Source organism: Parasteatoda tepidariorum, chromosome 12 (genome assembly GCF_982258835.1).
Source record: "Parasteatoda tepidariorum strain Cologne lab strain chromosome 12, Ptep-v5.0, whole genome shotgun sequence".
Classification (NCBI taxonomy): domain Eukaryota; kingdom Metazoa; phylum Arthropoda; class Arachnida; order Araneae; family Theridiidae; genus Parasteatoda; species Parasteatoda tepidariorum.
Window position 1 is genome coordinate 56,269,958 of NC_141766.1, and position 26,229 is coordinate 56,296,186.

General features: G+C 29.7%; 1 protein-coding gene across 3 annotated transcripts in view; it reads right to left on the bottom strand.

The window, feature by feature from the left end:
- The window catches only part of PEK (pancreatic eIF-2alpha kinase), a 71,961-nt gene that overhangs the window by 37,167 nt on the left and 8,565 nt on the right, over nt 1-26,229 (bottom strand). For 2 of the 3 annotated variants that reach the window (XM_043049480.3, XM_016068800.5), the window contains exons 1-5: nt 20,219-20,480; nt 8,951-9,077; nt 7,141-7,338; nt 1,612-1,736; nt 1,304-1,529 (exon numbers count right to left, since the gene is read on the bottom strand). In XM_043049480.3, coding sequence (XP_042905414.1) covers nt 1,304-1,529; nt 1,612-1,736; nt 7,141-7,338; nt 8,951-9,077; nt 20,219-20,349 — 807 coding nt within the window. In that variant the 5' untranslated portion in view covers nt 20,350-20,480. Of the gene's footprint in view, nt 1-1,303; nt 1,530-1,611; nt 1,737-7,140; nt 7,339-8,950; nt 9,078-20,218; nt 20,481-26,229 lie in introns of those variants that run through there. The other variant, XM_043049481.3, reaches the window with a different exon arrangement.

Below are 26,229 nucleotides of genomic sequence, written 5' to 3' on the forward strand. Positions count from 1 at the left end.
CAACTAATGCTCAGCATTACATGCATAATATTTAACGTAAAACCACAGAAAAAACAATAAAATGTTAATGTAATTGAACTGCTTTATCAACTCGCAATATTTTTTACAGTATTTACTTGTATCTGAATATAAAATTAAAGAAAGTTCAAAAATTTTAAGCAAAAGAAGTACATGCTATTTATAGTATAAGACATATATAAGTAACTACCTAAAAACTATTTTAAGCTTTTTCAAACAAACGTACAGTAACCATTTTGACACTGCATTCCAGGGGTGATTGTGATATAAAGAGAAAAACTCTGAAAATTTTATGAGCAAAAACTTGGTATCAAAATATCAATTTATATAAATGTTAATTTTTTTTAACTAAAATTTATAATTAAATTACCAACTAATGAAGAATATCACACCTTTACAGTAACTAATATAAGAAAAACTTAGTTCTTACAAGAATCATGATATTGGACTTAAATCATGATATTGGATGTTTAAAGCATGTGAATATGAATAGCAAATCACAATTTATAAATCGCGTGAATACAATTCTCAATGTGTAACTTCAAAATCCGGTAAATACAAAATTCGCTGTTCGATATTGAAATTGACTGAATTATGAATCACGATATTAGAAGATTACAGCATAGTTTCAAATATTAAAAATAGCAAACAAATCAAACTGGCAACAGAATCATTTGTATAAAAACGTATTGTTTATGCGATTTAACAAAAGTTTCAAATTTTAGATAGCTGAACTCAGACAGCTATCTAAAATTTGAATTTGAGAATTTGTGGGATTATAAGTTTTGATTCGTGGAAGTCTGCCAATTAATGGTCTTGAGATGTGTGGAATTCCATGAAATTTGCATAAAAATCTTATGCCCTGCTCCTAGTTTTTAGGCCTGGAAGGATGATATGAAAAACTCAGAGTGCAATCACCCCTGAAAATGGGAAATTCAATATTAAATAATTAAAAAAAAAAAAATCAAAATTATTGCAATTTAAATACTGCATCCTAGAAAAAATTGAGATGAAAGACACTTTTAAAAATAAGTTTAATTATAAAAAAATTTTAATCAATCATAAACTAGAAAGATTCAGTTTTCATAAGATCCATATGAAAGAGATTTTCTGAGTTTGAATTTTTTCTCTCGTTATCTCACTTTTGTTGCATAGAAAATCCCAATATCAGGAAAAACTACAGAATATGATAAATGAGCAAGAAATCCATAATAAAAATTTTGTATAACTTAATAGATAAGTATTTACGCATCAATGAAACCTAAAACTTAAATTATAATCATACCTTAAAAAACCAAGAAAATTCCATTTCATCCTCTTTTAATAAACCAACAATTCCTTTAAGCAATGATATTTTAACTCTATTAATTAAATTTTTATCATAAATTCCATTTCCTAAAATTAGAGCAGTACTTTCGGATGGCTGATTTACTTTTGAGAAAGCAGCATGTCCAGACATAGGTTGCCCTACAGTTCTAGTTATGAATAATTCACTGACTTTTAACTTCCACCTGAAAAAAACAGATAAAGGAACAACTAAAATTATGTGCTCGATTATGTAAGAAATAACTTTTAAAGAATAAAAATCAATACCTTAGTTCTGCACTAACTTCATCAATTGAATTCACATAACGTACAATTTGTTCTACAACTAAAATATCTTCAGGAAATATTTTTCTTAAGTTTTCACAGCCTGATGATGAACAATTATAAGCCACCTATGGATAATTATTTTAAAATATATATAAATTCATGTATAACTTGTAATTAACTTTAGAATTTCTAAAAAAAATTGAGACTTTAAAATATTATCGAAATATGTATTATAAGCTTGCAGAATTGTTTCATCGACATAATTCCCTCTGTTTTTAAAGCGATCTTTTCTTTTTAATTTTATCAATGACAGACACATTAAGCATTTGGTTTAAGATGCTGTTAATGATTAATTTAGTCACTTAACAGTTTATTAAATAATTAATTTGCATTCTGCAAAATATTTTAGTAAACATGCATAAATAATACTACTTTTCTAGAAATTTCCCCTAACTTTTTTTTTTTAAAATTTCTTAATATTTTGATTCCTTTCAAAATAAATTTTTTTCTCAAATAAAATATTTTCAGATCGGAATTTTTTACAGTAAAATTTAAATTTACTTCACATGCTTTAAATTAATACAGGTACAAAATATTATTGAGATATTGTAACATTGAGAATTAATTGGTTAATTAAGAGAACTGAACTTAATTTTTGTTAAAAAAAAAAGAATATTTGAATGCACATGGGCTTTGACCTAAAATCCTAACTAAAAACTTTTTTGTAGATTCTAATATGAGGTTTAGCGATTAGAACAATTTAGTTTTCAGTATAATTGTAACCTCAACATTGAATGAATCAAAATTTTAGAACTGGTTTTAAATTTTTTAATAAACATGTATAATTATTTCTCAATTTCATAAACATCCTAGCATACATGTGCCAAATTATAGATTTGCAATAAAAAAAATTTATTGCATATCTGCCAACCTCATTTTTAAAAATTGCAAAAGATTAAAAACAAAATACAGGAGAAAAAACTATAATGCAAAATATTTGAAGCCGTTAAAAATACTTAAGTAAATTGATCAGAATCAAGACCTGAAATGCTAAATCATGAGATATTTACTATTTTTACATTCCGTAATTTTATTTTAATACAAAAATAAATACTCTTGATTTTTTTAAACAGAATTCTCGATCAACTATAATGAAATAAAAAATCGGTTGCTCTAAAAATAGTGCTCTTTTTTTACTTTTACCTCCCATTTACAGTGTTTCCCTTAAGTGTTTTTAGAAGGGTAGCTTGCCTTGCCCACTTCTTGATCCCTTTAATTGTGCTTTCTTAGTTCTTTTTTTAAAAATAAGCCCTTAAAAACACCACCTTTTCATTCATATTCCACTTCGAAAAAAATCATTTCACTGTTAATTACATGCTAGTATAATTATCTGTGTTTATAGGCTTAATTTTGATTATGATTACTGTAACAAGTTTGCACTTTGTAAAGAATAGTCTCATAAGTATCTCTTTCTTCAGGGTTCTGTTTTATTTTAAATGCACCTTTAAATGTTTATTTTCTCATAATTTTCAGTTTAAATTATAGAAAAAAGTTTTCAAGCAGTTTATCAATTAATAATTTTTTTCAGTTTACTTTTTTTGAAAAAAATTTATGCACAGAGATTGTATTTTAATATGCTTTCAATTATTTTTATAAAATACAATTTTTTCTCTTATTTTGATAATGAGTGAATTATTTTTTTAAATATACCCATAAAATAGTTTAAATTATCATTCAAGAGGATCAAATTCAGTTATTACACAATATTGCACATTTTGATAAATTTTTATGGCGTTAAGTAGGTGCTTTTTCAAAATTCGAAGTGCTCTTTTCTGAAGCACCCGCACCCCGTCCTTTTTTACTTCTAGGGAGAACTCTGTAAAATATGATGTGATGAGGCTAATTTTTGACAACAAAAGACAGTATGACATACTCTATGAGTGCTGTAATGAATACCACTTTGTAACAAAATAATGAACTCAGTCAGTGCAATAAATTTGTTTTGCTGGTTATTTTAAATTTGGTTAAAATAAAGTTGAATCAAGTACGATTTTACAACCAGACACTCATTTAGAATCATGACAATTCTGTCGTAAAGCCACATGATCGTTAAATTTCCAATTTCTCAATACTATAGCACTCTAATTTCAAATCAAATCTTTTGTAATTATGTGATTTCGCAATCTTTTTTTTGTGGCAGTTGTGGCTACTGATTTAGCAATGTTATTTTGGCTATTTTAGCTCCATTATTTTCTATAACGAGACACAAATTTCAAATCACATTTATAACAATCACTTTTTGCATGCTTAATTTGTGAGAATCAGGGATGAGATTAGCCAAAAGGCAAAAAAGCTGAATTTCTACACTAGTAAATTTTACGCAAGCGCAACCCTTTAATAATAAATTCCAGACAGTTTAAGACAATAAATAATGTGTTGACATACAATTGTGTACTAATCTATTATTATATAAATGATTACATTGATACTTAACATTTAGTGAAATAAAAATTACCAATTGAAAAAATAAAGCTGGAAATTATATTTTTCCTCAGTTCACATAAGAGACTTATTACTTGAAAAACTACCTGGTTTAGCAAATTAAAACTACTGAGTATATACATAAATATTTCATTTCTTTTAATAAATACTGTTATGTGATTTATAGCAAATGTATCAGTCATATTACTTTTTAAATTATTTTGGGGGAAAAAAAAACTACAATGGGCAGAATCATTATGTTCATATTATAGTCTAATCTAACTAGAGTCCTGTGAAACATATCAATAACAGTGAAGTAGAAATATATAGTAACTCCTTAACATACAAAATTGCTATTTTAGTTTGAAAAATTAAATGACAATCAGCAACTGTTTAGATAATTATTTTTCATTTGATAAGAATTTTGCATTTTATAGCATAAATAACAGCAATTATAATTTAAAATTTTGATGATGAGTTAATCAACTCCGTTTCCAAAAAAAATAAAATTAATCACTTTTTAAGTGATTGCTTTTGTTTGCTATATCTTTTACGTTTGCTATATTTCGTCGTTAGTCCATCTTCAAACATTTTGTGACAAATCTTACTTTTTCTTCCTTGCAAGCACAGAATGTTAGTTTTGAATATATTCCGTTCCAGTTTCTCAGATGTTGATACTAATAATCATCCTTAGAAAAACAGTCACCTTTATAGTAACTAATTTTAAAAACTTTTTTTACTTCTTACAAGAATCGCGATAGTTGATCTTAAAATTGCGTGAAGATGAATAACAATTATGGATTTTGAAATCACATGAATATGAAACTAGATATATGATTTTGAAAATGAGAAAATACTAACTGGGATATAGAATTTTCAAAACGTGTAAATACAAATCACGATTCATAATTTTTAGATCGCGTAAATACGAACCATGATGCGTAATTTTTATATTGCATAAATAAGAATTATGATGCATAATTTTTAGAATGTGAATTTTAATGTCTTACTTTTAAATCACATATAAATACGAAAATTAATGTTTGATATTATAACCGCATGAGCAAATCAAGACATTGAATTTTAAACTCGCGTGAATACGAATCGCTACATTGGTCTTAGAAAGGCGTAAATACAAATCACAATATCGGATTTTTAAACCTCGTATATAAGAATCACAATGTACAATATTCAAATCGAGTGAATAAGAATCGCAACATGCAACTTTTATATCACGCAAATCTGAAAAGCTATGTTTGATATTAAAATCGTGCCGGCCGATGGTCGAGTAATTAGCGTGCCTGACTGCAAGCAGTTGGCTGCTGGTTCGAATCCGGCGCAGGGCATGGATGTTCCACTCTGTGTTTTGTTCTCTATTGTGTGAATGTGGCCCGCCCTGTAAAACAGGTATGTGGCAGTGTGGCGTGGGTAATGTCGCTCGCCTCTGTGACTTAGGTTCACAGGTGCCCACTGGATAACGTTAAATGAGTAACATTTCTGGCATCTTCCTCGGTGAAAAACGTTAAAGTTCAGTGCCTGCCGTTAGGAAAATAATAAATAAATATTAAAATCGTGTGAATAAGAATCGGGATATTAGCAGATTACAGGTTTGGGACCTCTAAAAGGCTTGTCAGAAGCAGCGTCGTTTGAACTACGAAAATCGGAGCTATCTGGCGGGTGGGTAAAAATGCGGAAAATCTCATTTGCTGCATGTAAAAGGGGAGAAAATAGCTAAAATAAGTAAAAATGAGGAAGGATTGGTAACTATGTAGTTTGAATTTTCTGTTTCTCTTTGAAAATCGGTGAATTTCCTGAAAAAGCGGAATATTTATTAAAAAATGTGAAATTTTTAGAAAATCTGAATTTTTGATAAAAAGCTGAAATTCAAGAGATAAAAGTGAAAAAAGGCGGAAATCCGCTAAAAAGCGGAAAAATCTCATCCCTGGAGAATTCTATCGTATTCTACTTGGTTTTGTCTGATCGTAGTTATTGCAACAGATTTCCATGTGATTATAATCATTAATATTACTTCTATTTTATCATGACAGGCTAATTTCCACAACTCAAAGATACACAACTTTTAAAATACTATAATTTTTAAACCTTGCTATTATAACACACAAATTTCCATTTGTGATATTATTTTTTGACACTTATGATTCTCTGTGATTATCCAAGTTGTTTATCACTTTTTCAGTTCACTACGAATTACAAAACATTTTTAAAAATCCCATTGTTTTTAACCTGATTTTATTAGAACATTCAAATTTCAGGTAGCACATTTTAAATTAAAGATATATGAACCACAATTTATATATATATGAACTTACAATCATGCAATTACAACCTGCACCATTTGTTCCAGAATAAATAAAATTGATTCACTGTTTTATACCATTTCTTTACCAATTTAATTAAAAATAAAATAAATTGCACAATAAGAAAAAAAAATCAGTAAATAATGTGCTAAAAAATACCTCAATGCAAAACATTATAGTTAATAGATTAATGAAAAAAGGCATTAAATAGCAATTTCATACAAGGAAAAAACACACTTTTTAATATAAAAGTCTTTTATAGTAAATAAAAACAAAAGATGTATGTATGACATCTAATCCTGTCATTTACCAGTTCGCTTTGCATGGATTAAAAAAAACTGTTTTTTTCTTTCAAATAGAAATCAGTGTAAATAAAAATTTTACAATAACTTATTTAAAATTTTTGAATTATTTTATTACCTCAGAAAGAGTAAACTTTTGTCCTCATTGGTAATAACACTAAACCTTGTAAAAATTAAAGTTCTTACTACAAAAAGAACATTTTAAAAATGATAACACATGAAATTCTTGAAAATATTATAACTGCACACTGCAGCATTTTACGATACAAAGTATAAATTTAAAAATTTATATTTTATTTGTAACTTTCAAGAAGTAATACTGGTTCTGATCACTTGAGCTCTGTTATAGTTAATAAATGAGAAAATAAATAGATAATTTATGATGTCCGCAACTAAATACTATAACCATATTCAAGCAATTCACATACCTGCCCAGTTTGGCGATCAACACCGAAAACAAACTTCAATTTTCCACCAACACTCCTTGTAGATGGAAAAAGAGACTTGTGGCTGTATAAAATATCTTCAACTGATATATTTAAAGGGGCCAATTTAAACTTGTCATACTTGAAAAAATTGCCGTCAAGAGATGGAACAAGATCCACAAGATCTTCATTTTCTCGAACCTTAAAAAAAAAGATAAAAAAAGAGAGTAAATTACCATAGGTACACTTATGATATAATTGTATTTCATCAATTTTAATGTCACTAATATTCTCACAAACTAAATTAAACCATAAAGGGACATGGCCTACTGTGCACATCTTAGTTTTCTTGACCTTGGGCTCATAATTATATTCTCATAATATAATAAAAAAAGGAAATATCCTTAATATTGACAAAATGAGATCGACCATATAATCTAATAAATCCTTCAGATATATAGTTTGCCTACGTTAAGAACTCACCTAGCCAATCGCCTGGAGTGGTGGCGGTGACAATGGATACAAGGTTTTACTATTTCAAGTAAGTATGTTGGGTCATTATTTAAAATAGGTTTTGGCTCAGGTTAGCGAGAGAAAGAGAGTCCGGAGAGAAAAAAAACTTCCCTCTCTGAAATGTGCTATTCCTTGTTTCCATAGCAGCAGATAGCCTACGACTTTGTGGCAAGGAGAGTTCTTTCTACAGACAAACTATACATTTAAAAGTTTTGTTGTGTTACAATATTAATAAAAGCTTAACAATTGTTATAATTTAAACGAGTTTTGCTTGTTAAGAAACTAACCCTATTGATCATATTGTTGATAGAAGTAATTCAGGTATTAAGCAAATCTTTTGTCAATCTGTGCTTTCTTATAGTAAAATCAATGCATAAAATGTTCTTCTATTGCCTACCATTGGCAGAGCTGTTGCATTGATATTTCTTCAGCAAAAAGCAGTCAGCATTGCATTTTACGAAATAAAGGTAATCTAGATTATTGGGATACGCTGCAAGTAATATATGTATATGCTAAGCAAGTAATAAATAAATTAATGACTTGTACCCCCGTCCTGAACATAACAAACATTTTAAATTGTTTTTTTTTTCCTTCTTGTCTTTTTTTTAAACCACGTTTTGATCTTATTAGCGATGGTCACTACAATTGCAAACTTCATTGTTGTTGTTGTTGATTTACGTCGCACTAGAGCTGCACTGCAAACTTCATAGTACTTCCAGATAAAAACAGTAGACCAAGGACTAGACTGTCAAAGCTGCAATTATGGGTGAGACTTAATGTATGAATTCAAAAGTGCTAAAACTGGCTATAACACAAATATAAAAAAGATTACATAAGTAAGGAATTATCTATTCATGGTTAAGATATGAAATGGGCTCATAAAATAGATCTGATAAAAATTGATTAAAAAAAAAAGGCCATTGCTTCAGGGAGTTAAATCAAAATTAGGATACAGGACATGCATATACCTAGAAAAGGTGTGGTACTAGCAAGTGAAAATCATACTTTTTCTTATAATCTTGATTGGTCTTTAAATTATATTTTAAAATTTTCTAGCTGTCTTAGCTATATATTAATAAAACAAGAAAAAAAAATCTTTTTTTCTAATAAAATTCCACTTTTTTGTTAACATATTCCAGTTTGCAGTAATTGAAAAACACAAAAATGGCACTGTTTGTGGAAAATATCTATCACAAATGAATATATATTAATAATTAGTTAAAAATTTGGATTAATTTATAGACCTCATATTAATTTTCTAAAATAATTTAAAATATAACAAATTAACACCAATTTATACCTGAAGGTTACACAAACTGGAATGCAAAAAGGAGTTCTTGTCTAATACTAAAGACCAGCACACCTCTCCGGAATTAAAATCCACAGCTGTTATATTCCCATCAATCGTAGCAATGATAAGATATTTCCTGAAAATCACATATATATTACAAACAATTTCTCAAGAAGATAATATTATGCTCATCACTAGTGCTCAGATTTTGATGACTTAAAAAAATCGCAATAAATGCCATTAACTGCTGAGAGCGTAGATATACGTCTCGGCCAGATGAAGCTTTAACTGCTGCAGGCGTAGATATACGCTTTCCCGAAGTATGATGCTTTGCATTGCGCTGCTATAAATAGAGCTACACTCTCGACTTTGGAATGCAGTAAAATGACCTTGAAAGTGTTTGCGAATGCATTACCCTTGGCAAACAAAGAGTTAGCCTCTGGTATCCTTTGGCCAAGGTATTACCAATTTCGGAAGGGGGGAGGGAGAATGGGAAAAGGATGTGTTGGAAAAGTGATATCCAACACCCTCGACTTTGGAATGCAGTGAAATGACCTTGAAAATGTTTGCGAATGTATTACTCTTGGCAAACAAAAAGCCAGCCTCTGGTATCCATTGGCCAAGGTATTAGCAATTTCCGAGGGGGGGGAGGGGGAAAAGGAAAGTGATGTGTTGGAAAAATGATATCTTATTTATTGCTTGTGTGTTTTTATTTGAGTAAGCTTGGGTTTATTCTTCTTTCGCTTTCTTTTCCCGTGTGTATTTGGTGCTTTTTGTATTTTGGATGAATATGTCAGAAAGTGATGATAGTTTCAGGAATTATCATACAACAGCTAAGTTTTAACATCTTTAATATTGTATTTTTATTCCTTAATTTAAGTTTTGTATTTTCGTTTTCTTCTCTTGTGAAAGTAAACTGATTTTAAATTGCAAAGCGTGCATATTTCCCCATACCCACCAAAACACCGTGTAACAAAGCGCACTTGAGCAAAAAACGGTGGCACTGGGGAGTGAACCACGTAAATTTCACTCGGCAGGTAAGGGGTTAAAGCAAAAAATATCTTTACAAATACACTAATATTTAAGTAAAAATGTTAAATAGAAACATTATCTTCCGCCTTAAAATAGCTTTTATTTATTTCAAAACACATTAACCTATACAAGTTTTGTATCATTACAGTTATATGCTAAAATAAAGAAAGTTTATTGACTCTTGAACATTTTCTTTTTGTATATATTTGAACCCTTTAAGTCCCACTAATATTAATCTTTGTGAGTAAGTGTTCCACATTTTTTTTTATTCCTTTCAACTAGTTCATTCAACATTTTCCACTAGTTATATAACAAAGTACAGTGCAGAACCAGTTATCCGGAAATCAGAAAACCAGAAAACGAAATTCGATAAATTTTCCGACATTTTTAAAAAAATAACTTTTTTTCCTCATAAGATTTTAGGATTTTTCTTTCTTTTTTGAAAGATGTTTACCATACCATCATTTTAGAAATAATCATTACTGTATTACTTCATCGATTTTTCTTCTTTTTAAGATTATTTCCAAATATTTTTTTTTTTTAGTTGGGTTTAACAATAAAAAAAACGGCTTTTTGTAGCGATTCAGAAAACCGGAAAAATCAGTTATCCGGAATAGCGATGGTCCCGATCGTTCCGGATAATCGGTTCCCTACTGTACTAAATACCTAATTTTAATTAAAACTTCATATTGCATTGATCTTTCCATGAAATTTTGAAGTCCCAATGAGTTCTATTTTCACACAATCAATATTTTACAAATTGAATTAAGAATAGTTTTAACATATTTTATGTGGTTTTGCAACATCATTTTGAATAAGTTATGCATGATTTGCTTTCTTGACTTAGTTGTAATACTTTTTATGAGCACTAATTTTATTTTTTACTGATATGTATAGAAGAAGATGAGGCTTGACAACTGAACTTAAATAGTTGAAAAAAATAAAATAATGCTGGAAGTTTAAAGTTCCAAATTCAAACTTTTACAAAAAATTAGAAAATAATATTGAATATTAATATAATATTAATGAATATAATATTGAATAATAAAACATTTGCCAAAGTGAAAAATAGACATTACTTAATAGAGTAAAAACTTTTATACATTTTGATATTTTTATAATAATTTATTAATTAAAGAATTTATAAATGTAAAAAATACTATACCTAAAGAAAAAATAAAAATTAGAAAAAAGAATACCCCAGAAATTTTAAAAGAAATGCTCGTAAAGATAAAAAAAATTACTAAAATGGCAAATGTCATCAATATCAGCACATTACTAATAATAATATAAAACACATTATACAGTAGGGAACCGATTATCCGGAATGGTCGGGACCATCGCTTTCCGGATAACTGATTTTTCCGGTTTTCTGAATCGCTACAAAAAGTCGTTTTTTTTATTGTTAAACCCAACTAAAAAAAAAAAAATTGGAAATAATCTTAAAAATAAGAAAAAACGATGAAGTAATACACTAAAGATCATTTCCAAAATGATGGTAAGGTAAACATCGTTAAAAAAAGAAAGAAAAATCGTAAAATCTTATGAAGAAAAAAAAAATTTTTTTTTAAAATGGCGAGAAAATTTATAGAATTTTGTTCCGGTTTTTTGGTTTTCCGGTTTTCTGATTTCCGGATAACGGGTTCTGTACTGTAATATAAATACTATTAAAAAAACCATGTGACAGAATTTTTTCAGGCTAACTGCGACAAAACTCTCTAGCACTAATATCTTTCTGCAAGATACCTTTAATAAAGATAAACATATATGTTACTAATTTAAAATAACAAAAGCACTGTGGTTACAAAAATAAACTGTATGTATTTTTTATTCTGATATTATGAGTGACATTCTCGCATTTTGTTGGAAGGGGGACACACAAATTATTTCCTTTTTCGCATTTTGTAAACAATCATCACAACAAAAAAGGAATTGAAAATCATCAAATCCGCAATAGTAATTGTCGAAAAAAAGATCGACAGCAAAATCATGCAAATCGGACGCTTCATATGCATGTTTCATTTCGAGATTAGGTTGTTGTAATAAATAATATTGTATAAAAAATATCAGATTTAAAAACTATGGAGAAAACAATAGAAATAACTGCCAAAAATTCGATAGAATTATTGCCTTAAAAATTAAACACTCAAATGCACAATTCGAATTTTATATTTTGTTTGAAATATATCAGGATATTCAAAATCCACATAAAAATCAATATCAATAACTGCCGAAAATACAATCGAAATATTACATCGATTTATGATAATATCGGAGTAAATTGAAAGGGTCAAAAAGTGTTTATTTAAATGCATGGTTCAAATATTACATTCAATTTCTGCAAAAAAGAAAAGTAATTTTTTTAACTTTTCAATAGAAAAATCTTTCTGCAAGAACTCTGTAACCTTCTGTGACAATGTTGCTGGGATTCTGCTACAGGGTATAAGAACCAATTATTTTAACAGTCAGGGAGGGTTGGATGCTTCACATTTTTGAATTTCACAGCCTTAAGCATAGCAGAAACAAAATCAATTCACAGTTTTATGGTTACGGATTCGACTTTTATATAACATGGCCCTTAACTTTGAAGACCATACCCGAAAAATTGAATGCAGAAATAGTTATGCAAAAGCTGTACATTGTTCTAAAAATGTAATTTAGACTCAATATGAATATCTGAAATTAATCCCTTTCTCTCGAGGTGAGTAGTAATCTATCTAGAAATTAGGTGAGGGAGAGGGAAGAAAGCATACCCGACACATTTATTACGATATTATGACTCATAAGGTATAAATTGCACATTTAATTGATCACCTTTTGCTCTACTTAATTTGTGCTGATTGCATTGTGAATCCAAGTTGTTTTTCAATTAGTTTCTTTCACTCATGCAGATTTAAAAATTCTGATTTTTATTACAACATTAAATCTTGTATTTCAATGATTTACAGGAGCACTTACTCGTGCCGATTTCACAGCAAATTTAAAAAATATTTTTGAATTGTTATTGCAATTATTGTGATGCTTTTCCCTGTGATTTTTACGATCTTGTTACTTTAACTACGATGTTAATACCACATGTGAAAACTATGATGTTAACACAACACGTGAGTTTATAATCTTGAGTTTAAATAATCACTATTTGATAAAATTTATTTATGCATATTTCATTGTAAACACAATTTTTTTCGCCGTTTCGGTAGTTTGCACCATGCATTTGTGCGTAGTATTTAGAGTCCTGATATTTTAATATAGGGTGACCTGGGGTAATTCCTGATCAAAAAACGCAAACATCTATTTTGTGACAAAAACTATTCAAAATGGAATTTTAATATTTACTGGAAGTTTGAGGCTATATGAGATGAGTCCAATGCCACCTTCTTTTGTTTGAAAATCTAATTAGAATTTAAAAGATTTTAAATTTTTAGTGATCAGGAATTACCCCTGGTCTTGATCATTTCTGAGGTATTTCCTGATCACTTCTGGGGTAATTTCTGATCACAAGTTTTTATTGTAAAGGGGCTGTTAAAAAATAATTATATAATGTTAATTAACAAATAAGACATCAAGATCAAACAAATATGTCAAAAAGATATGTTTAAGCAGCTAATAAAACAATTTATTTAAAAGCAAGAAGAACGATTAACACTTTAAATTTTCAAAAATCTTTGCATCGTGCCATACATTTTAGGCAATCAGCCAACTCATTCTCATGTTCTTCTGAAATATAAGCGAGTTCCCACATGGGTTACTTTTGCTGGATTTTTTAACTTCATTAAGGGAAAGTGTGAAGTTAAGTAAGGTATGTCAACAGCTCTCTCACACTGAAATTTTCATTTTCAATCATTAAAAGAAATTCACTAATTTTGTTTTCTAGAAGCTTAGTATCCTTTTTAGGCTTATAATTTCTCACCATATTTATACTAGGCTAATTTATAAACTTAAAAATTATTCTAACAATTATACTAGGCTAATTTAAAAACTTAAAAATTATTCTAACGATGTACACACATAAAATTAAGATAGAAGCAAGGTAAGACAAACCAGAATACAGTCCTATATATAGTTAAAAACAAATTTTGGGATGACAGTTAAAATATATTTTATAGTTGTTCCACTTAATAAATATGAACTGTTACTTAAGAAAAGACAATTAGCTATTTATAAACTATTTTATATACTATTTATAAGAAGAAATGACAATGATCAGGAATTACCCCAGTGATCAATAATTACCCCATCTGTAGGGGGCAACGTTTGATATAGTTTCCTATAATCAATTATAATCTTTACAGTAGATGTGAAACAATTAAACAAAAGCTTACACTACTTTTACATCAAAGAAAAAGGAAGTGACTCAAAATATTTATTATTAAGAGAAGGAGGGGGATCTTTGCAGAAATGTGCACGTTTTGAAACCCATCTTTGAAATGGAAAATACAGAAAGCAGTTTAAAAGAAACTTATTTTGTTAGATTAAACAAAAAATTATTATTAAGTAAATGTAGTTACACTTTAGTAAAGTGTACAAGCATTCTTGTCCATGTCTTAAATTTAAATTTTTTTTTTTTTTTTAAATAAAACTTAGGTGATCATTATTTACCCCAGAAACAGAGTGATCGTGAACTACCCCGGGTCACCCTAATGTTTTTGCACCATGAAAAATTTAAAAACTTGAGGAAAATTCAAGTTTTTAAACTGCTTATTGCACTGTTTGTAAATCTATTTATCTTATTTTTTGGGGAGAAAACTAAAAAGAAAATGCTTATTTTTAAAATCTCTTATAATTCAAGAAATAGAAATTATATCTGAAAAATAATAGTAAATAAACATAGAATTTTATTTTGTATATAATGGATTTGTTTTAATATTTGTTCTAACATTCTAAATTTTCTTTAATAGTTTTTTTTCTCAAAAAGTTTAAGTTTTCTTTTTTTTAAATTTTTAAATAAATTGAAATCATTAAAAGTATTTAATTTTCTGTAAATATGTTATTAAGTTTACTTTAAAAAAACTAATGTTTAGATAAAAATTATCATATTTGCTAACATGACTAAATATGCGTTTGTCCCTTCGTTAATCCACCTGCTGTGCAAGTGGCCCTTCACTGAAAAAGGTTTTGCACCCCTACGTTAGAGTTCTAAGCACTAATTTTTTTATTAGCAAACTTAATAACATATTTGCAGAAAACTAAATACTTTCAATTATTTGAATTTATTTAAAAATAAAAAAAACTGATACTTCTTTAAAAAAAAAACTTTTTGCATTTTTCACAATAATTAATTTATCCAAAAAAAAAAACCCATATGGTGTTAAATCTAACCAAAGAAAAAAAAACTGTAGAGGTTACAGAATGAAAGTGCAAATATATATATATACGCATGTTGTAGTTTATTTACGTTGCACTAGAGCTGCACAATGGGCTATTGGCAAACAGTCTCGGAAACATCCCTAAGGATGATCCCTGCTTTGGTTGCCCAACAAGTTGCGCACAAAGAATTTCATTGAGTAACATAAATTTGAATAAAATATTTTTATTAAAAAAAATTTATAATGTTTAAAAAAAAAACCAAAAATTACAACAAATCCAATATAGTACAAAATAAAATTCACATTATTTTTCCGATATTATTTCTATTTCTTGAATTATTGCAGGGTGGCCACTCAAATCAGATTTCAAATTTCCCTGATTTTTCCAGGTTTTCCAGATAAAAATCTTAAAATTTCCAGGTTTTTGTTTCTTTTTTTCTTATAAAGTATAGGATGTGTACAAGAAAAGTGTCTATATTATAAAATATTTTATTCAAAATGTTATTTTTTTAACATATCATCTTGAAAAAAATAAATTTTTATTTTGACAATTTTCAAGATTTTTAATTTATTTTTTAATGTTTTGGCACAAAATTTTGAATCAAAAATCATATATTGACCAACAAAGGAGCCTTTTTTGTTTAAAATTAAAATATGTTATAAGAGGTTAAAATGAAATAGAAAAAATTATGCAACAATTGTAACAATTTGTCGACAAACATTGCTGTTAGTGATTGAAAAAAATGTGTGATTGGTTGGTTTGCTCAGAAAAAATAATTGACAGATTTCTTTGAATAGGAGTAGAAAAGCTTTCAGAAAAAGAGTGCGATATAAAATCTATTATCATAAAATTATAACCAACTAATTTTTGGAGAATTTTATAAAGTTAAAAATACAAAAACATTTTGTCAAAATAGAGAAAAAAAATAACCACCAAAGCATCGGAACAAACTTGAGCCATAAATGGATTTAGCCCAAGGACAGAATTTAAAAACAGAAGCTAATATCCTAATCCCTTTTCCCACCAGAATCTTACCTAAATTTTCCTAAATTCCCATAGCGGTCAAAAGTTTCCACATTTGTTTAGCAACCGTGGAAGAATTTTATATGGCATTCTAGTTTAACAGAACTATAATGGAGCAAATTTTGATGCAAGCAAAGTATCGCTAAGTTGATGATATTTCAACTGTTTGGCGATACATTTCCGTTAAAAAAAAGTGGGTATAATGGATGAAATAATTTAAATTAAGAAAATTAGCAAATAATTTAAATTAGTGAAATTTGAAAAATCATCAAAGAAAAATTTCCAGCTTTTCTTTAAAAATCCCTGATTTTTCCAGGTTTTTATCCAAATTTCCCTGATATTTCCAGGTTTTTTCCAGCATAAAAAAATTTCCTGATAATTCCAGGTTTTCAAGGTTTTCCAGGTGGGTGGCCACCCTGTAGAGGTTTTAAGAATTTTAAATGTAAAACATTTCCTTAAAAAAATTTTACCTAAGCTCAAAAATTTAAAACAAAATAAATTACAAATAGTAATCAGCGTAAAAACTAGAGTTATGCTCTTTTCAAAATTTTCATGGTTCAATAATATTGCATTAATATATAGAGATTTTAAATACCATGTACAAATGCATGGTGCCAACCACCAAAACTAAGAAAAATAACTTATATATATGATGAAATGAACAGAAATAAATTGTATAAAATAAAAATGATTTAAATTCGCATTTAGAAATTTGCATTTTGTATTAACACTGTAGTTAAAGTAATGCGATTGCAAAAGTCAAAGAAAAGCATTGCAAATATTAAAAAAATAATAATTACATTTACGATGAAATTAGCTTGTGTAAAGTTTGCCAATAATTAATCATTGAAAAGCGTAATTTAAAATTCACATGTCGAAATAAAAACCAGAATTTTTCAAACTATGTGAGAATGCATTGCAGAAAGTGCCAAATAAAATATTGAAAAGCAATTTAGATTTACAATGCAATCAACACAAATTAAGTACAGCAAAAAGTGATAAATTAAATGAGAAATTTATAACTCACAACAAGTCATAATAAATGCATTGATAATTTATAACCAATGTGGAAATTTCTAGTTGCCAAAAAAACTATCAATACGTCACTTAGATTAATGCTGAAATTAGAAAAACAGAACACATCAAAAAGGGATTATTTAAAAGGGCGATTTGAAATTTGTGAGTCATAATAACATAGTAATAAAAATATGGGATTTTGAAAATCACCTAGAAAAACGTCGTTTGAAAAAAGACTAAATTATGATAAATAAAGCACCTCGAAAAGTGATAAATTAGATCTGAGATTTATAACTCACAAGTCGTAATAAATGTATCAGGAATTTATATAAACCACATGGAAATTAGTAATTATTAATGCCAAAATAAGATGTAAACATCATTTGGATTTATGATGAAATTGGAAAAAAACAATACTCATAAAAAAAAAAGTTTTTTAAATGGGCGATTTGAAATTTGTGAGTCGTAATAACATCGCTATAAAAACATGGGATTTTCAAAATCACATAGAAAAACATACTAACGATGTATTTCATCCTTTGAAAAAAGATGAATTTTGCACAAATAAAACGTGTTAAAAAGTGATCAGTTACACAGGCCATGAGTGAGTTATAATTCAAGAGTAACATGAAAATTAGTAGTCATAAATACCAAAAAATGATCGAAACGTCACTTGGATTTGATGAAATAGGCAAAAGCGAAGCTTGTCAAAAGGTGATTATTTAATAGGGCGATTAGAACCTGCGCATTGTAATAATATTGTAATAAAAATTCTGGACACATCACATAAAAATCACATTGTAAAGTAACAATAACTGATTTAAAAAAATCATTTATATTTATGATGAAATCGGTACAAATAAAGAATGCCAAAAAGTGAAAAAATTAGATGTGATTCATAACTCGCAAATTGTAACAAATGTATCGGAAGCTAAGAAACAGCATAAAAATTGGTTGTTATAAATGCCAAAAAACAATAGAAACGTCACTAGGATTTAGGATGAAATCGGCAAAAGTGACTCAAACTCGAAATTCGCATATTGTAATATCGTAATAAAAAAATTGTGTCTTTCAAATCCATGTGGAATTTCATAGCAATAACCAATGAAAATGTGATGAGAAATAACATAGATTTACAATAGAATTGGTGCAAATTGAACACATTAAAAAGTGATGACTCAAATGTACAATCCAAAATTTTCCACTTTTTTTAAAACTTTTCTAAAATTTCATATTGTATTCAAAAGCTCTCACAGGCCACACATCAACAGTCGGCAAACCGCAGGTTGTACATCCCTAATTTACACTATTTAAAATTCATACATGGTGATTCATATTCAAGCTATTTAAAAATCACACATCATAATTTGTATTTACACCATTTAGAAATAAATATTGCAATTATTATTAACAAAATTTAAGAATCACACAATTTGTATTCACCTTATTTAAAATAGTTTCATTTGAATTATGGTTCGGAAAATTTGGTAACATTGCAATTAAGGAATACAGTGAGGATTTTTTAAAATTTTCATAACTTGTTAAAATTACCATGGTAATTCCAAGTAAGCCCTGCAAGAGCTGAAAGAAGCCTTCCTTTCATGAATAGAAAATAGGCCTAGCAAATTTAGTGTTACTGAATAATTAGTAATTCTTCACAATTTTAATAATTAGCCAAGATGTATCAGTGTTTTCACTACAGTGCGAGAACGTGAGAATCTCGCATATTTTTTTCTTTTCTCGCTTTAAAAAATGATTACCGCGAGAAATTCGCCCATTCTATAAATCAATTTCAAAATTCGCGAATTTTTCGCATTTTGGAAAAAGCTTCGAATTACACCATTTAGAATAAAATCCGTTTCATTTTTCTTACTGGATCTTTCATTATTTTCAACATCTGCCCCATTATCTAGCTTCCCTATTTACCAGTATTGTTCAGAACCTTTTCGAACAACAGAACACAACCACGGAACCCCTTTAAGAACACATTTCTTTGCAACCACGCGTTTACCGTAGGTAAGGTTTCTTCATGTAAGACGTTCAAATTTTTTATGCACTTATGCAAGATGGACAAATACCTTGTAAAGGCAAAATCTTCTATGATGATGCATCAAAAATATTCAATGCTTTGAAAAGTTGAAGACGTTAAAAATGTATTATAATTAAAAAAATGATTTTTTTTTCAAGAGTTTTTGTGTTTTTTTTAGAAATCTCACTTAACCTTTTGAAATCTCACCCTGTGTTTGAGAAAGGGTGAGAAATTCTCACCCATTTTTTTTCTATGATGAAAACACTGATGTATGCAGGTTTATTTTGCAAAGGGGAAGATTACCTCAATTAGCGGCAAAATATTCACCAAGTCTTGATAACTTCCTGACAGGGGCTTGCGAGAAACTAAAAAAAGAACATTACAGATGGGGATCAACTCAGTCAGGAGCATAACTCAACGCAAATCTCGGGGAAACCTCGACATTATTTTTTTCAAATTAAAAAATTTGCACGTTTAAAATACATTTGGCGCCTTGCAATACTGGTTAGGGCAACCGATCAAGATACGGAAATATCGCCGTGCAAATCTTAACAAAATAGCGAACAAGTTAGAAAATATTGAAACTTCTTTAGAAAAGCCCAGAGAGTTGCAAAGCCATATCTTTTAAAATGCCTACAACATATATGAATAAAGAAATAAAAAAGACAGCACTAGAACCGCAACATAAATAGAACGTAAGTAAGTCGTATGATACTATTAGAACGTTTCTATGTAGCTCTTCGCAGCAGAAAACATAGCACACATTATAAAAAGTTTAGCGAAATTTTTATTATGAAAACAGTTTGAAAGATGATATATTATTATGCATATTATATATGATTACAATTTTATTAAGTTGGAATTGATACCTTTCAGAACAAGTTTCATGCTGTGTATTCACTGGTTTGACAGACGATAATTTATCTCCTAAAGAAAATCCGTGTAGTCTTAGTAATGAAAAAATAAAAAAGAAATTAAAAGTCCTCAATATTCCCCACATATCAATGAATTTCAATTTATTCGAACCATACTTAGGACTATTATTTAAAAACAGAAATAGAATAAGAGATTTCAAATAAAGTGCGGTGATTTGTTTATTATGTTGTCGTGTAATTGCATACTGTTGCCAGATCAAAAATACTCATTTTCTTAATATTTATTAAAGGTTCTAGGCGTCTGTAGCCGAGTGGTTTATCTTTTTAAGGAATTATTTTCACTGTAAGCAGTACACGCACTTCCGGTCCTTGTTCTAAAAATTAAAAATTGCTTAGTTTTCTTGCACGGAGCCCTCTCTAAGTTGTTTTGACGCCATGCAGTTTGATAATAAATTGAAAAATTTTAATCGGTTTTCATCAGAGAAGAATGGAATTATATTTTTTTTTACTTTTTTTGTGTCCCGCAGTGATCGTTAAGACACGGTTCCCAGCAGATCACAGAAATCAAGCATCACTGGCTGCTGTCAGTGTGCGGGTGGATGACCACTTGGATTAGTCTGTGTAGGGACAGAGGGTGTGCGGTATTGGTCCTCGTTAAGCTGTTCTACCGTAAAATTCTCGACTTCGCGTTCAGGTCGCACGGCTACCGAAGCCGGGGGTAACATCCCCTCTGAAGAGGATCAAAATTGTGATGGCATGTCTTCGGATCATCCTCAGGGATGTTTCCCAGACCGCCACCAATAGCCCATTGTGCAGCTCTAGTGCGACGTAAATGAATTACAACAACTACTTTTTTTTTGTTGTAAATGAATAGTCTTTTCTACACTATGATGCACTGCATTCACTTTACTGCATATTCTCCGGGTAATTGCCTATTTTCAGGTGTATTTTGAAGCCATTTGGCTCACAACATGATCATTGTGTTTTGAGGCTCCCTTGGATAGTATTTCTTGTATACGTGTATTTGCTATCTGATTTATTAATTATGTTTAAGAAAAAGAATTGTCATTTGAAAAAAGGAATCGTTATAAAACACTTCTTACCGTGTCAACAATGTATGATGGTGCACAGCTAAAAACAAGAACAAACAGTAATAAACAAATAAAATGGGGCCCAATCAGGACTGCCAAAAAAGCGAGTTCTCTCTAAATCTATTAACCACATTACCTTTTTTAACAATACATAAATTAATATCTAAAATAAATTTTCATTTCAAACTAACCAGAATTTCTTAATATCATTAATATCTTATGAAATGCATCAGATTTGAGCTCAGAAATTACACGATTTATTTCTTTTATTAAAAGCAAAATTATAGTTCAACAGCTATAGCTGTTGAATTATAATTTTGCGATATTTAATTTTATATAATTTTGCGTATATAATATTGCGATATAGTTTTGGAATATAATTTTGCGATATTTTCAACAGCTATAGCTGTTGAAAATATTGCTTCGCAGAATAAGCAGCTGTATATTTTCTTACCGGAATAGTAGAGGAGATCAAGAGCTCGAGATTGTGTTTGTTCAAATTCAAATGTTTTTGTTTGAATTCAAATGTTTTGAAAGAAAATTTTTTTTAATGCATAATATTTTCCTAGTCTGCAACAACAATTTCATCAAAATCACATTTTCATCAAATTAAAAAATCATATGAAATATACATTTAAAGATTAGAGAATTTGATTGGGGCATTTAAAGTAAACTGATCAAATCACATTTATTTAGAATGTTTGTTAAGTTTGTGAAAATCGTGACTAATCTTATTATTGTTCAAGATTTCAACGTTTTCTTTTTGTAGTCAGACTTTCTATTAGAAATATTTAAAATATTGATAAAAAATTATTATTAGATAAATAATAAAGACTACAGGTTAAAATTACGAAGTGAATCTATCGAAAAATCAACCATTAAACTTTTGTAAAGTTATCAAAGTTTGGGTTCAAAAGTGCCGTATAGCGGAACTGATTAAAAAGCGTGAATAACATACATCTATGATGGCCAAATGGCCATTTTTGTTCTCTCAATACACCCGACTCGCAATTGCGTTCACGCGCAAATGCTATTGGCACATGCACACGCGTTGTTTTCAACTATTGGGTCTGTTCAACGACACGGAACTTTCGGAGCAGGGTCTAAATCTATTTTTCATTTGGGAAGTTTATCGTTTAACTGTTTTTAACCGTTGAATGCTTGATCGGAGAAACGGTACTTAATAAAAAAATTTAATTATCTAAGTCACTTTAGAAATTTAGCCTAAGTCAAAAACCGTGGAAAAAGCTAAAATGAAGCAAGTTCAAAAGTTAATCAAGGACGGGTTTGCTAATGGTATAAACCGCCCATAGTTGTCAAAATATGGTCTCCTAAAGATTTTCCTTCACTGTCATTTCTGTTAAATAAGCTGGAGGCCATGTTGATTTCAAAATTCCGTAAGAGTTTATTCTGCTGTTGTTGTTGTTGTTAATTTACGTCGCACTAGAGCTGCACAATGGGCTATTGGCGACGGTCTGGGAAATATCCCGGAGGATGATCCGAAGACAAGCCATCACAATTTTGATCCTCTGCGGAGGGGATGGCACCCCCGCTTCGGTAGCCCGACGACCTGCGCGTAGTCGAGCACTGTACGGTAGCACAGTTTAACGAGGACCAATACCGCACACCCTCGGTCCCTACGCAGACTGATCCAAGTGGTCACCCACCCGCACACTGACCGCAGCCAGTGATGCTTGGCTTCGGTGATCTGCTGGGAACCGTGTCTTAACGATCAGTCCACTGCGGGACTGAATTTTTTTTTTAATTCTGAAAATGCGTCGCTCAATGTGCACTCTAGCTGTGGAAATAATCCTTGACTGAGACTCTTCACGACCAGACAACTGACTTTTGCGTTTGGTAGAAACAGGGATAACAATGCTAGCACTCCTTAAACCAACTTCTTTAATTCTGAACCCTCTGTCAGCTAGTATCTTGTCCCCACTTTTAACCAGATCCAAGAAGCCAGAGTCAATTGTTATTTCTTTGTCAGAGTGTCTTCCTCCAAACAATTTTGACAAAAATATTATACCTGCTTCAGGGCTACAAACAAATTAAAAATTTAACAGTGTTATGGTGCTTGTAATCGGAGTCAGTATGACTCCGAGCATTTTATATATGAGGTGTGCCAGTAAAGATCTCGGAACAGTTTATAACGCAAGTAATATTTTCAAGCAGTTTATGCTGAAAACATTGAGATATGATGGTAGGCATGTGAGATGGCCAGGTAATACGAGAAGATAGAGTGATACACATTTTTTCTATCCACTCTCTAAATATTTTGCTCACAGTAGCAGAGTCAAATTCAAACCTATAGTCAAGATCTTGCTCAATAAGGCCAAGCCTTAGTTTCATAGAGAAGATGAGCAGTGTTCCTCACAAGAAAGCTTTGTCCTTACGGCTAGTTTCCATACAGTGGTCAACCACTGCAATAGAGCACAGAATAAAGCTATTCTTTTCAGTTTCGTGTAAAAATTCCGCGGTTTCTCAATGCTCAAAATGTTGTCCGAGGACGAATTTCTCAACCTTTCATACTGAAAAACCTTTCGCATTAAGTTGAGGGTTATTTCTTTATTGTCATCGATATCCTTTTCCAACTTATCAATATCTTTTATGGACAGTTCCGTCATTGTTGAAAATGATCTTGTAACTGCCACGGAACTATCAGAAGCTTGATCTATATGAAAATAAAATGCATTCTTTAAAAACAGAAAACACTTTTGAAAGTAAAGTGCAGAACTTTTTATCAGGAATCCAAAAAATAGGGGGAAATTTTGCCTTGTTTTCCCGCTATTTTGAACAAGTACGATTAAGGCAAAATACAGAATTTCCAGACATTCTTCATTCTCTCATTCTTAAAATTGAATTGAGGGAAAGACATGGGATCATTGATTTAAAAGAGGAAAATGCGGCACACATGCCTATTCCCTATATATTGTATTTTCCTCTTGCTGGAAGGGCAATACAAAATATTCATTGCTATACTTAACAGTATAAATATAATAAAGTAAAAAAAACTGAAGTGGAAATATAATTAAAATACGGAAATGGCGATAATTTTAATTAATAATTAAGTAGGAATTTAATTAGCTGTACAGTAGGAAACGTTTAATCCAGTTTCCAGGAAAAACTTTGCTCGCCATTTTGAACTAGAAAGACTGAGTAGATGGAAAGGTAGGGAATTTAACCTCTTTTCAAAGTGACCAAGTTTATCACCAACCTCTATGTCTGATATCCTATGGAGTTCCCATGAAATCCGAAAATTACATATACATAATTTTTCTCTAACAATATTTTCATTTTATTATACTTAAAATAAAAAACATGTTTGCAAACATATGTTGATTGAATATGATTCTGAAATATGCAACAGCAAAATAGGGTAAATTTTGCAAGTTGGTTGTCAATACAATATTTCAAAATCCATACGGTACAAACATATTTAGAAATTCTGACTAAGTTCTAGGAAATGATATTATTTTTAATTAAGTTATCACGTAAGATAGTGAAGCATAGCATTTGTGCCACAGATTGGCAGCACATGAATTAAATGCATTAATTTTAAGAATAAATTCAAATCTAAATAAGTGTTAAAGAACAATATTTAACACATTAACTGTTAACTATTAAGTTCAAAGTACTATCTGCTTACTATCTAACAAAGTAAACCTGCTTCTCACATGATATTTCTGGCTATTCTCGGCTTGGTAATTATTGGCCAAGTAGTGTTCGTTAAAAAGTTAACTAGGAAAATTTAGTTATTGGCACTGTCAAGGCATTATGTCTAACACAAATTTAATGAGACGTAACTCAAACAAAATTAATATGCTTATTAGACACATGATGCAACAATTCCAAGATTAAAAGTTTAACTACATAACAATACAAAAGTGTTCATTAATTTATCATAGAACATTTCATTCTTAATATCAAGCAAATAAAACCTTATCATATATATATATATATATATATATATATATATATATATATATATATATATATATATATAATATATATATATATATAATCACCGTTTACCTTTAGACAACCCACGCCAAAGAAGTTTTATGATGAAAGTTTGATGGCACATAATCAGGATGACTAGGATCAATTTCCTGATAATTCGAAAAAAAAAATTATCTATATATACATCTAATAATATTTAGGATTTGCAAATGTCTTAATTTGACCAAATAACTGCTAGTTCTTTATTCGGCCACTCACACCAAATTATTAAATACTATCATCCTATGGTTGCTTAAGCCATTGGGGTATATAATATTTTGATGGGTTAATTTCAAATCAGATTTTGAGTAGCGATGGCTCAGGAGATAGAGCGTTCGTCTTTCAATGAGGTGAACCGGGTTCGAATCCCGGTGATGGCTGGGATACGAACTCCGCATCCGGCTTCCACCGACAGCAGTGCTGATGTGAAATATCCTCAATGGTAGACGGATCATGGGTTAGAGTCCCTTTGCCGTCTCGCTAACTGTGGGAGGTTCTCGCGGTACTCTTCATGTAACGCAAATGCAGGTTAGTTCCATCAAATAGTCCTCCACGAAAGCATATTTTTCCCAATACTTGATCCAGGAGTTCCCCTGTCTTCTGGATTAGGTTTTAAATTACAACGCTACGGAGTTGAACATTAGTTGTCGAAAACCAAAAATTGGGTCGGCTGTTCACAGACGGTTATAAAATAAAATACCGATTTTATTATCACTGCCTTGAACTAAATTTCAACAATAATTACATTTTCAGTTTTGCTAATGCTCTGCTAAATACAAATCTTTCGCTGTCTTCAGCAGAAACGACTGACTAGTAAAATAGTAAGTCGCGAGTAAAAAAATAATAAAATAGCTAATAAAAAAGCAGTATTCACCAGTAAACTTTTTATACAAAATTATAAACGTAAATGAT